General features: G+C 36.8%; 1 protein-coding gene across 4 annotated transcripts in view; it reads left to right on the top strand.

The window, feature by feature from the left end:
• grik4 (glutamate receptor, ionotropic, kainate 4) overlaps positions 1–12343 on the top strand; it is a 356426-nt gene that overhangs the window by 191514 nt on the left and 152569 nt on the right. For all 4 annotated transcript variants that reach the window (XM_044120574.1, XM_044120576.1, XM_044120575.1 and 1 more), the window contains one exon: positions 12001–12165. In XM_044120574.1, coding sequence (XP_043976509.1) covers positions 12001–12165 — 165 coding nt within the window. The remainder of the gene's footprint in view (positions 1–12000; positions 12166–12343) is intronic.

The following is a 12343-nucleotide window of genomic DNA, read 5'->3' as shown; positions in this document are numbered from 1 at the left end:
CTGTAAAATGCAGTTCTACAAGTTAATTTGAAGAATTGAATAGATTTTAAATTATTTGAATCACATTATTTGTTTTAAGCAATGCCTGGCTAAGATGCGACAACAAGTTGAGAACAATTTTGTCTTTAAACTTTATTTCTGAGTTTTGGGACATTGTATTCACATCACATTTTATCCTTGATTGTGTTTTCAGATTTAATCAGTCAAAGACTGCTTTCAAATGTTTAACAATATTGTACAAGAAACACATCAGTCCTAAATTGTATATGGGCTTACAAATATCTTGATTAGTTAATGGAATATTTTTGGATACCAGACAAGCCAGTAAAATAGATTGATGCAAGAGCAAAACATGGATCGATCAACATTGCAATTTTTTCAAAGTTAAAATTTGAATAAGTACTACTGTAAAGTTAGATAGATAATCAGATTTCCACGTTTGTACAGCAGTGAAATGTTAACCATCCAGTTGACTTTAAAAATAATAAACAGGCACTTGTAGGTTCACAAGCAGCGTCTGAATGAAAGGGTATTCATAACAAGCGGCCTTAATTACTGTACTCAACTTGTCAGGAAGTACATGTCTACTTACAGGTAATTGTTGTGAAACAGAGGAACTTGACCATTGTAATTACAGCCCAGGGTTAATTGGCTTGCCTCATTTGGTCTCACTAACTTTGACTTAAGATGTTTTTATAACTTCTCAGCCAGTCAGGCGCTGGGAATCTGAAGTAATAAAAGGCCATTGGAATTGTGTTCACGCTTTTCTGATGACCATTAATTTACGGTATATTATTTTAGTGATTCAGGGCTTGGTAAGATTGAGCGTACGTACATTAAGGACTCCGTAACACAGACCCAGATCCTCACAAAGATGGCACACTCCACAGAAGCACTTTGAGCATGTGAATATTCTGCCATATTTTTTAACCTGAGACACTTACAATCCCTTTTTCGGGTCATACTGTCAATCCATGATGTACATTGTCTATGACTCTATATAGCCTACAGCAGGGGTCTCAAACTCCAGGCCTCGAGGGCCGCAGTCCTGCAACTTTTAGATGTGCCTCTTCTGCAGCACACCTGAATAGAATAATTAAGGCTCTGGAGAACTGGTCTACACAAGTAGGAGGTAATTAAGCCATTTCATTCCAGTGTTTTGTACTTGTGGCACATCTAAAAACTGCAGGACTGCGGCCCTCAAGGACTGGAGTTTGTAACCCCTGGCCTACAGGATGTCTAGGTGTGTCAGTGAAGTCATGTAACCTGCTCTCATTGGTGTAATTGTTCAAACAAAAACTGAAAAGTTTGAAACTCCATTATCAGAGATGAAGAACCCATTTTGATCTTCAAGAATAAAGAGAAGTGGTCCACTGTCCTTCCAGGTTCTCTGTTTGGGAACAGATCATTTCGGTTCATCAATATGACAGACATAAGATGGAAAAGCTATACATGGTCATAAGACTTATAAATTTGGTTAAGTCCTTAAAATGACCAGGAATTAAACCTCCTGCAGTTAGGTAATCTTGAGGCCGTTGATTTATTGGTGCTGCTCTAAATGTCCTGTTGTATCTGAGAACTGGAATCTGAATTGACCTTGCGGTCAATAATGTTATGAAAGCATTTGCTCCTGTCATCTACTGTAAGATATATTCTAAAGGTCAGCTTGCTGCAGGTTTAGCTGCTACGTCACCATGTCAAGGGCTCTGCTTAGCCTCAGCACACTGTTTATCAGCACTTTGCTATGTTCTGTCTGAGGCTACATCAGATTTAAGTCCTGTTATAGCACATATATAACATCCTATATCCGTACAAGACAAAGAGCTATACAATATTTAGCTAATTTTTCCTTCATCTACAAATGTGTTTAATAAAAGCTCCCTCTTTCTTTTTGGTTCTTATCTATCCCTTTCCTTTCTCTAATCTAATTGTCCATTGGTCCCACATGACCTTCCAGACAATTGCATGCCACTGGCTGTGTCAGTGGGCAAGGCCTGTTGAGGGAGATATGCTGACTGACAGGTAATGACATCCACTGAGAGCTGGGATTCCCTCAGGATGTACTGTCTGTTGGCTTGCCAGTCTTTTCCCTGAATCCAGAAATGAAACTACCCTGCTCCACCACTGCCATTTTCATCATTATAACCATCAGCATCCTCTTCCTCCTCCTCACCATCAACGTCAAGATTATCTTTGTCTTGCCGGCATCACACTGAATCAGTTTTTTTTGCGCTGCTTGTCTCCATCACAATCTGTCAAACAGTTGGCTCGTTGCTACAGGTCTGACCGGAGTTTTTCCCTTTGTCATGATCTTTTCTTGCCAGTTTCCCACCCTTTTTCCATTCCTTTTCATCTGTAACTCTTTCTTTAGATCTCTTTCCTCCTCCTGTGTCTGCCAGTCTGACTCTGTCAGGCTCAACTAAAACTGTCACTTATTTTTTGACTCATGGATCAGACCAAATGCAAATGAACCTTTGACATTTATTTCCAGCCTTTCTCTCGCTGACCCACTTGTTTTAGCCTGGAAGGTCTTTTACATTGAATTAATACATTCTGTGGCACTAAGACTGATGAGGTTACCGTGGTTTAACAGACTCCTAATGTATGAGCATATGTTTTCATATAAAAGGCAGGGCAGAAGCGGATGTCATAATTCACTAAAGCTGCCATGAGAATTGATGGGAAGCATAGGCTTTGCACCTGCTGCTGTCATTTTCTCTGAAGTGACTGACTTTAATTTCTTCTTATCCCTTCATTACATGTCCTTCCACTGCATATTACAAGCTCAGCCACTAAAAGAACTGAATATATACTCAGGTCCAAGTTATTATAATAGGTGAAAAAAATTGTTTTCATGGCCAGTTAACAGATTCACAGACTCCTGTCATGGCTTCCAAAGACTCTGAAGCCTTCAAAGCATGATCTGCTCAATGAAGTCCTTCTCTGACAGACTTCGGAAAGCAAATTTCCATTTCTGCCATCACAGTGAACCAGTGAAAATTATTTTTCTTTTGAACTTTTTCTGACAGCAATATAATATTGACTCCGTTTTTGGACATCCAATTTCTGGAAGATTCACTTTTTAAAAAGTAGAACTTCACACATATGTTACAACTGTTTACTTTTAAATTTGTATCATTTCTGTGTCTGTGTGACATTGCAAGAAATGTCAATAATAGTAGTTTTTGGGATTTCTTTATGTTTTTAAGAATTCATAGTTAATTATAAAGTAACATAAAAATAACTTTTTTTTTACTCAACCAAATCCCACCACAGATGGCTAAAAAAATAATATTATATATTAATGTAATCAGTTTATAGACTAAATCAAAACACCTATAGTTCTAGCCAACACAATAGTAGGTAAAGTAATTATTAATAACCAGAAAAACCAACACACTCAGCATTAAATAAAACAATTAAAAGTTTAATCTTACATTTCCTTTTAACAACCGATAGTCTAATAATCTGTCTTTAGGATTTCCTCAATAATAAAAACACCACAAAAATGTCTATATCGTTTCGCCACAATAAAAGATAAGAGCATATCAGTTTAGAAACCATGCATTTTCAGCTTGTTGCATATTAGAGCCATAGTCTCATCTTACTTGACATAACAGCTGTGAGAATAAAATCTGTTCTCTTCTTTGATTTCTCTCATATCTCACTCATCATAACGGAAGACTACTTGGCAGCAAAATGCTGTCAGAAACCATCAACAATAACAAGAGAGGTTTCTAATTATCGCCCCCTTTATCTTCGTCTTGGCATTCATTCTTTATTATCAGCAACTGTGGGTTGTTCATACACAAAAAATGAAAAACAAAGGACGCATTTTTGCATTTGCTTCCCAAGTTGATTGCTTTAACTTTCAGAGGCCTTGAGAGAAGACATTAGTTTTTGTTTTAATCAGTTTCAACAATTATCATGACCCTTCTTTACAACTTTTCCGTGATGTTTTTATTTATACTGCTCGGTTTTTTATTTGCTAGCTACCAGAGGCACCAGAGGTTTAGGTGAAACAGTTTCTTACAGGTCAGTAGAGTTAACATTAGCATTAGGTTTCAGATTGAAACTTCACAAAATGGTTCCAGTGAGGTGAGGGCAATGGGCCCCTGGTCTGGGGGGGCCCAGATGGGAGGCAGAATATCAAAATCAATATCAATACCTAATCACTCCTTATGAGATCTGGAAAAAGCAGGCATCTTCTCAGGGTTAAGATGTATATAGGATTATATAGTAGATTGCCAGTCATTGTTGACTCATGGTTACTAAAAACTTTAAAAGACCGACTGAGTTTAGTAATATAGTGGGTGTAAAATATGGAACACAATGTGCTACAAGTCTGGCCTTATTTTTACTCTTACATTTAACTTTATGACACACAAAACAAGTGGATCGTCCATGTTGTCTCCTAGTGTATTCTGGGTAAAGCTTGTCACCAGCCTTCTACCAACGTCATCATCAGTCACTTGGCAACAAATGGGAAACTAGCTTGAGCATTTTTACGGACTAAGTTAACACTGAGTGGAGCTCCATGGAGCGGCAAAGTGAAAAGGATAGAAAAAACAGAGCAGGGAAAAGCCAAAAACTGGAAGCATATTTTGTTCCTCATCTTGGAAATGAACCGAACTTTTTTGTTGGCAGCGATTCAGACCCGCCAAAACTGCCAGCCCAGCGAAGGAGCCGGACTAGTTACAGGTAGCAACTCTGACGTTATAATTCACAAAGTGTGAGTTAACTGTAGACTGATTGTAAATTGTATCAGCCCAGCCACCGAGCTTACATCCCATTTTTTCTCTCTCGGTGGTACAGCGGTGAGTCACGCTTTTGACAGTTCGGGTTGAGCGAGTGCGAGCCACGACGACAGTATGCGTTCATGGTTCAGGTTTACATTGCAGCCGCCTGGAAGAGCATCTTAAAGATCGTCCAGTTTGCGAGAACGGGTGCGCGCGCGCGATCCGCGCCGAGTTACAAAGCTATAGATGTGGCTGTGCTCGAGGCGCTGCGACACGCTGCGTGTGCGGCGGGGTCGGCGCGTGCCACTGCTTGCCCGCTTCAACGCACGCTGCTGCGTACTCTGTACAACGCGTCAACAATAAACGTAGCTTCAGCAGTTGCTAGCTGCTCCTGGCTCTGAGCTGAAATTGATAAAGTGTCAAAATGATCCAATTGCTATCCGTGGTGGTGAACTACTTTGAATTGGTGTTGTTTCATCATTAGTGATCAGTAGCCTGATGTTTCTGTTGTTCTCTTGGTTTGTTATACTTCATGTCTGTTTGATGGACTTCAGAATGACACAGTCGCTCTCTGTGTGGTGAAACTTGTGCTCCGCTGTTGGAGGCATGTCTATGTTGTAAAGTTATATTATCATAAGCTTTATTATTTGGGTATAAAGGGCCCGGTCATTTGCCCCGACCCCTGGACAGACTGACTTGTTCCGCTAGTGATTCCAATCGCACACTTTAGTATGAGATTTTATTGGCTGAATTTATATTGGTGACAACATGAAAATCACTTTATTGTCACCAGGTTTTTGTTGTGCAAGTTTTCTAATTTTGTAAGATCAATTCCCCTTGATGGTTTCTGCTGCAAGGTTGAGATTGATTAAAGCATAGAAACGTAAAATACATCTTCAACGCTGCCGTATAAGCTGTCATATTGTCATGAGAAGTTTGCAGTCATGCTGCTACAAGTGTCTATTACACACATGAAGCTCTGCGTTTGGCTGCTTAATTACACAAGTGCAGGGGTGTTTTGAGATCCCACGGGTTCCTGAGCACACATTCACACACTCGTGTATAAATCTAATGTCTAAACGACTCTTATAGCGGTCTAGTTTTTCTACTAATTAATGTCAGCACAGCCACCACGTAAAATGAGGAATGAGGTTAGAATGGGTAAAGAAAGTGTTTGATTAATTAACTGTTTTCTACATGAAGTAACATAAATTACTAAACAATGAGGACTCTCACAGGACAGCATTGAGTTCTGAGTTCAGAAATATTGATATAATGTGAATGTACAGAACAAGTCAGTTCTACCTTGAAGGGCTATAAGTCCAAATGACTTCTGATAATGGTGTGTTTGACCATGACACAGCACTCCAATTTCAATGTTTTGTTGGATTCAAGTGCCCACACAAACAGTTCAGCCTCAAAATGTATTCACCTAAAGAAAAAAAAAAAGGCACTCCCATTTTCTTAACAAACTGACAACCGGACATTTCCAAATACCAGAATAATGATACAGATTTATTTTTTTTTAAGATCCTTTCAACTACTAAAAGTGTTTGGCCTCCTGGCCATCACTACTTTCGGAGGGGAAAAGACGGATGCTTGCAAGGCTTAGAGGAACTGTGAAGTACGGCGTCCACAGCATCATGCTTTTGTTCCCCTTCATCTAGTTAAAGCAATTTTTGGACATACGAGTAAGCGATGGTACCTGGAGTAGTATCACGTACGTAGGTAGAGAATGCACCAGGTCAATGCTGAGAGGCCCAGGAAAACCAAGCTATGACTCTGAGATGTTCTTCCTGTAAGAAGATACCTCAAACACCACAACCGGTTTCTCTATTTGCGTTTAGCTTCAGCTTAAATAAATGTACACATGGACAACAGTATTTTAATTAAAAAATTATTTATGTTTACAGTTTTATTATCGGCTTCACTTCCTTAAAATTTAGTACCACCCTAGTCTGCCACTTAGGACTAGGAAAATCTAGTTAAGGGTACTTATTTCTTGCTGGAGAATGATTAAAGCTTATTTATGCAGATTTGACAATTTCTGTAGTCCTAAATCCTCTTTTTGTTAGTAAGTCATGATAAAGGTAGCCCCTTCTTATGCTTTCCTCTAGATAAGGTATTTGAATAAAAATCTGGTTCTTGACTCCATTTGAAATCAGCTGTACGCCTGCTTCTACTCTGTTCAGCAGAAGTAGAAAACATACAGTATTACACTTCTAACATCCAACGTTTGTACTTTATCACCAAAGAATAATCATTAAAATACCAGTTGAAGTATGAAAAAACTGCTCAGCAAAGGTAAAAAGGGTTGAACTGCTGCAATTCCCAGCAAAAATCTTTATTAAAGTCTTTTAAATGAGATAATTACGGTAGTTCCTAATAAATGCAGAAAATGTGAGTGGAAAAAAATATTTTTCTTGTGATATTTTTACTTCTTTAATATTGGGCGAGTTGATTATGCATGTTACATTGAATGACACTAGAGAAAGTGAGGAATAACTTTTGAGTTTAAATAAAATATTCATTGTGAATCTATGGGAAAGGATGACATGTAGAAACTCGTTAAACTGATCAAAGAGGCTCAAAGAGGGCAGTTAATTTTTTTCAGATGTGAAATCCGTTGCCATGACTATTACACCCTTTCTATGTTTTATGGAAATGCACTTTTCATTGGACTTTTTAGTTAAGTGTTGGGCTTTTTTTTTTTTTTTTTTTTTTTTTTTTTTTTTTTTAACAGATAAATGGGCAATATAAATTTTTCAGCATTCAGACTTAAAACAAATAAAGCTGAATTGGTAGTAAGTAGTGACACATATTTAAAAAGTGTTTGAGTTAATGTCTACCATGAGAATTTAGGTTGCATTTATTATTCTTCTGTTGTTGTTGCTTCTCTTTTAATGCCACCCGACATCTGTTTAATTTTCTTTTTCCATGTGTCTTTAAGCTGCCAGAAGCTTTAGTATAATGCCTCTATCTGTATTCTGATACTTTATCCGATTAAACCAAATTAAACCCATTCTAAGTTCACAAGCTGATTGAACAATCATCCAGTTTGAGTCTTCATTAGTCTTATTTTCTCCCACATTGTAATCACAGAATCTTTTTTTACTGTTATATCTGTTATATCAAAAATTATCGGTTACAAAATTGAACTGAAAAAAAAAATTATTAGTTAAATTTTTTTTATTGAGACACATTTTGCAGTTTTTCATAATTCAAACCTATTTAAAGTACAAAAACAGAACATAAAAAAGATGCAAAAACAGTTTTTTTTTTTTTATTGTTCATTGTTAATTACAAGAAAGTACCAAGTATATTAATGATTAAAACCAATGAGGTGCCCTTCCATCGCAACATAATAAATGCAAAAAACAATGTACAATGTAATAAACTGTGAGGTAAAAATAAAGGTTAAAACCGAAAACTTTCTCAAATGCAATCACACTCATGCTGATTTTATGCTGAAATGTTCAGTTGTTTACAGACCTCCACTCAACTAGGATATTTCATGTCATCATGTTTATTTTCTTGCTTTGCATACTCTTTAATAATATCAATAAACTTAACTTGAGGGTGGGAGTTAACGTGGACTGTAACACTTATCTGTATGTATTGGGACTCTGAATTGTAGAGATCTGTACAGGTTTTCTTCAGTATCACCCATACTTACCTCCTTCATATGTGTTTGTGTGTTTATGTGATCTGTAAATACATGAGTGTGGCAGGGAAGAACCAAGAAAACACACCTGGTAACAATTCCTTCTGAACATCCAAAGTTTGCCATTTTTTTGCATATTTTACCAGATATAGCAAACCCCCCCCACACCAAAAAAAAAAAAGAAAAAAAGAAACAGGATTACTAAATGGGTGACAAGTGTAGGCTTCTCTTGACCCATATCTGAACTACTTACTGAGTTCTTATATGCTTTCATGACTTAAGGTTAATGAAGCAATTGATGTACAATAATTCAAAGACAAAGTTAGGATAGGTCTCTGATTGTAAAATGAAGTAAAATAAGGAAACTTTATTTACCCTAGTCTTGAACATAACTTAAATAGAACAAAATCTCAATGCTTTAAGCATGAATAAAAAGTTCTGGATAGAAGAATGTATTGAAATGTGATTGCTGTAAACTCTACAAACAAGACCACTTATTTAAATAGATTAAAAAGGAGACTTTGAAAGGTCAAACTTTTATTGGAAATCTCTTGTGCTAGTGTTCCTTGAATGAGACAATAAGTATTAATGTTATTGCATAACGATTGAATCACATTGTGATGTTTTAGAAAAACATTTTTGAATCGGGCAACAAATATTTGACACCACAACCTTCTCTAACTATTTAAGGACAAAGTCCATCAAAGTATTTACAGCACATTAGCTGGAACTAATTTGTAAAAGATCTGGTAAAACGTTTACTAAAGTTACCATTTGCTGAAAGAGTGTCAGACTTTGAACTAAAAGGGAAAACAGTAGAGTGTGTTTTTACTCTTTGCTAGCCTTCTCCAGAAATACTTGAGGCATCTATATTTCTAGATCACAAAAACCGTTGGTCACAGTTCAGCGAAGTATAAAAACTAATGGTGTAGAAAACAGAGGGTCAGTGAAGATTCAAACTTGTAAATGTCTTCTTTAAAACCATTTCATAAAATATAATGTCTTAGAGCTGCAAATCCAAGACTGTAAATGACAGAATTCCAAAGCTGTATCCATGAACCAATTAGCCATAAAATAAAAATTATCCGCCAAATACTGCATGAGTTTCTCTCCTTCTGCCAAAAGAAGCCCTAAAACACATTTCTTCATCAACACTTGACCTCTGACCGGCTATGCAGTCATTTAGAATGGGCCCAGCATATTTATCAGGCTATATTTTCAATTGATTTAAGTCAACAGAGCAGTTTGTGTTGCTTTAAGTTAAAAAGTCTAAGTGTCAAAACCATTTAGGTGGAAATCCACCATTAATTTAGGGGAAAAAAAGGATGAATTTTAACCCCCTACTAAATACCAATAACCTCTCCACAGAACTTTCTTGAAAAACCTCATCTACTCCCTCAGGTAGAAAGGAATTTGATTTAAGAATCAAATTCTGCAGTAATGAATAAGTGAACAATTTAAAATCTCCCCTTTTTTTCAGTGTCATCTCTTTATCTTTTTTTATTTATGTAAGCTGGCCAACAGCTTTTTATATACCTAGAGCAAAGTTTAAAGCAACATTTGCAATTTAAAAATCCCTGTCAGCTACTTCGACGGTTTTAAAAAAATCATTCTGGGATGATTGCAAAACAAATTTCTGAAGTTGCCAGAAAAGAACAATACAAATTGTCTGTGTAAATTGCAATCCGAAGCTCCTCACGAACTCTGTAGGGAAGCAATGTGCACAGTTCTGTATCTGTTGTGCTCTCCAACCACGTTTTTAGCTCTTTTCTCACTTTCACTACAGACAAGATTTCCTAGACATGCTCCAGAGGGGCCGCATGTCAGAAAAACAACTTTCACTACAGATTGCTAATAAAGTTTGCAAAGCCGGATACTCTTTTTACTGGAAAAAAACAAATGACTGTTGTCCAAATACAGAAGGTAATGTTGCTAGATTTTAGGGAGAGCTTGGTTTGTGTGTGCAGCCTGGTCTTTGGTACAGTGTAAGGACTATTTTCCTAACGAATTCTACATTGTGGGGACTGACTGCTCCTTATGGAAGCACCCAGGCCCCATAAGAATAAGAGTTGTTTTTGGGTTATGTTTAGGACTACGGTCCTAAAGGTCAAGTAGACTACAGGAATGAACGACAAATGAATGGAAGTCAATCCAAAGTCCTACTGAAGATAATGTCTGAAATGATTGGTTCACCAGAATTTAATGATTTGTAAGGGCGAATGAATAGTTTTAGCACAGTATTGTATACCACTTTTCACTAGATCATTTCTGCGTCTTTAGGAAGTCTGTGCTCCAACACACCTTATTCACATTTTTTAACATTACATGTTAAAGATGTACCTCGTGCCTACAAAGCATCCTAATGAAATTCTTTAAATCCAGCTGTGTTCAAGCATGGAATTTTGTACAACAAAATAGGACAGATACTCATCTGCTGCTGCTTTGATGTTGTTTTTATTATTTACTTGGCTGACGTCTTGGCGTTCAAGCAAATATCTGTTATTACCTCCTGAGGAAGTGGTTGTGCTGACATCTTTAGGTTGATCTATTTTCACATTTGTTTCGGGAACATTGAAATCTGGCTAGGGCTCTTGTAAGTACTAATCCAGCACAGGTCATAAAAAATCTTATTCTGGGTCAGACACACAGTGAAAACCAAGAGACAGTTAACTGTGAGACAATTCATTTTAAATGTATGAAAGCATATGTCATTCAAGTTCTTCCCAAGCTTAACAACCCAGAACACGGCGGATGTTTGCTATGAATGTTTAACCACCAGTTCAATATCTGTACTGTCAAAGGTCAGTGAATACATTCATGACGTGATTAAAATATCACAGCATGCATGCAAAAATATCACCTTAGCTTTTTAATGCCCTATGTGATCTTATTCATACATACTTATTCACTTATTCACATATATGGAGCACAAAGTACAAATAATCTCTCTATAACTTGCTTAGAAGAGCCCAACACAAGAGACAAACTAGTTATCCTGATTGCAGTTTTACAGTACAGTAAATATTACACCCAGAAGGAACATAAATCAAATGTGAGAGTAACACTTTTCCTCAGCACAGCACAGTTTTACGTTGCAGTGGTAAACTGATTTAATTTGGTTGTAGACTCACTCTGCAAGCTACTGGACTGATTTCATGAAAGCATTAAAAAGCTCCAGATGCTTAGGGCAGCAGATAAAATTATTACTTACATTGTGTTTTTAAAAATGTTAAAACACTCAGGTCGTAATATAGAAGCTGGACTTGGTTTGAGATTCATACAATATGATAACCTTGAATAAAGACGTGCAACAGATCTACAGGCGTACCAGAAATATAATGCAAAGGTTCCCAGGTTGGGACTTTTGTTTGGGGAATAAAGAAAAAAATGAATAATTGTGTTAAAAATATAAACACATTAAGATCTACATAACTAATAAATCAAAATTTAACATAAAACATATGTGCACCACTGGAGCACCTGGTGAGGCAGGTCACACTCCCTCAAGTCAATAAAAAAAAATCTGATTTGTAGAATAAGTGAAGAAGAATATATCTTTCAATTCTTATTTGTTGTATTTTACTTTGTTCTTGTCAGCTGCCATTCTCGATGATCCTATGGAGTGCAGCAGGGGAGAGCGTTTAGCCATCACACTGGCCAAAAATAACATCAACAGGAGCAGCAACCGCTCTACAACGGGCAAGCTGGAGGTGGACATCTTTGAATTGCTGAGAGACAGTGAATATGAGATGGGGGAGACAAGTAAGTGTCTTTGATCAGTGCAGTAAACATAAAACATGTCCTCATGTATGTTGTGTTTTGTCGTTCTTGTTTATAGTGCTATGAAATACTATTTGTTCGCTTAAGTATTTACTGTTCTTTTTTTGTCACACTTAAATGTTTGGGACTCAGACAAATTTTAATCTAAAAATGATCTAAA

This window comes from Gambusia affinis, linkage group LG06 (genome assembly GCF_019740435.1).
Source record: "Gambusia affinis linkage group LG06, SWU_Gaff_1.0, whole genome shotgun sequence".
Taxonomy (NCBI): Eukaryota; Metazoa; Chordata; class Actinopteri; order Cyprinodontiformes; family Poeciliidae; genus Gambusia; species Gambusia affinis.
The sequence above is the reverse complement of the archived record's forward strand: the minus strand, read 5'-3'. Positions and strand labels throughout refer to the sequence as shown.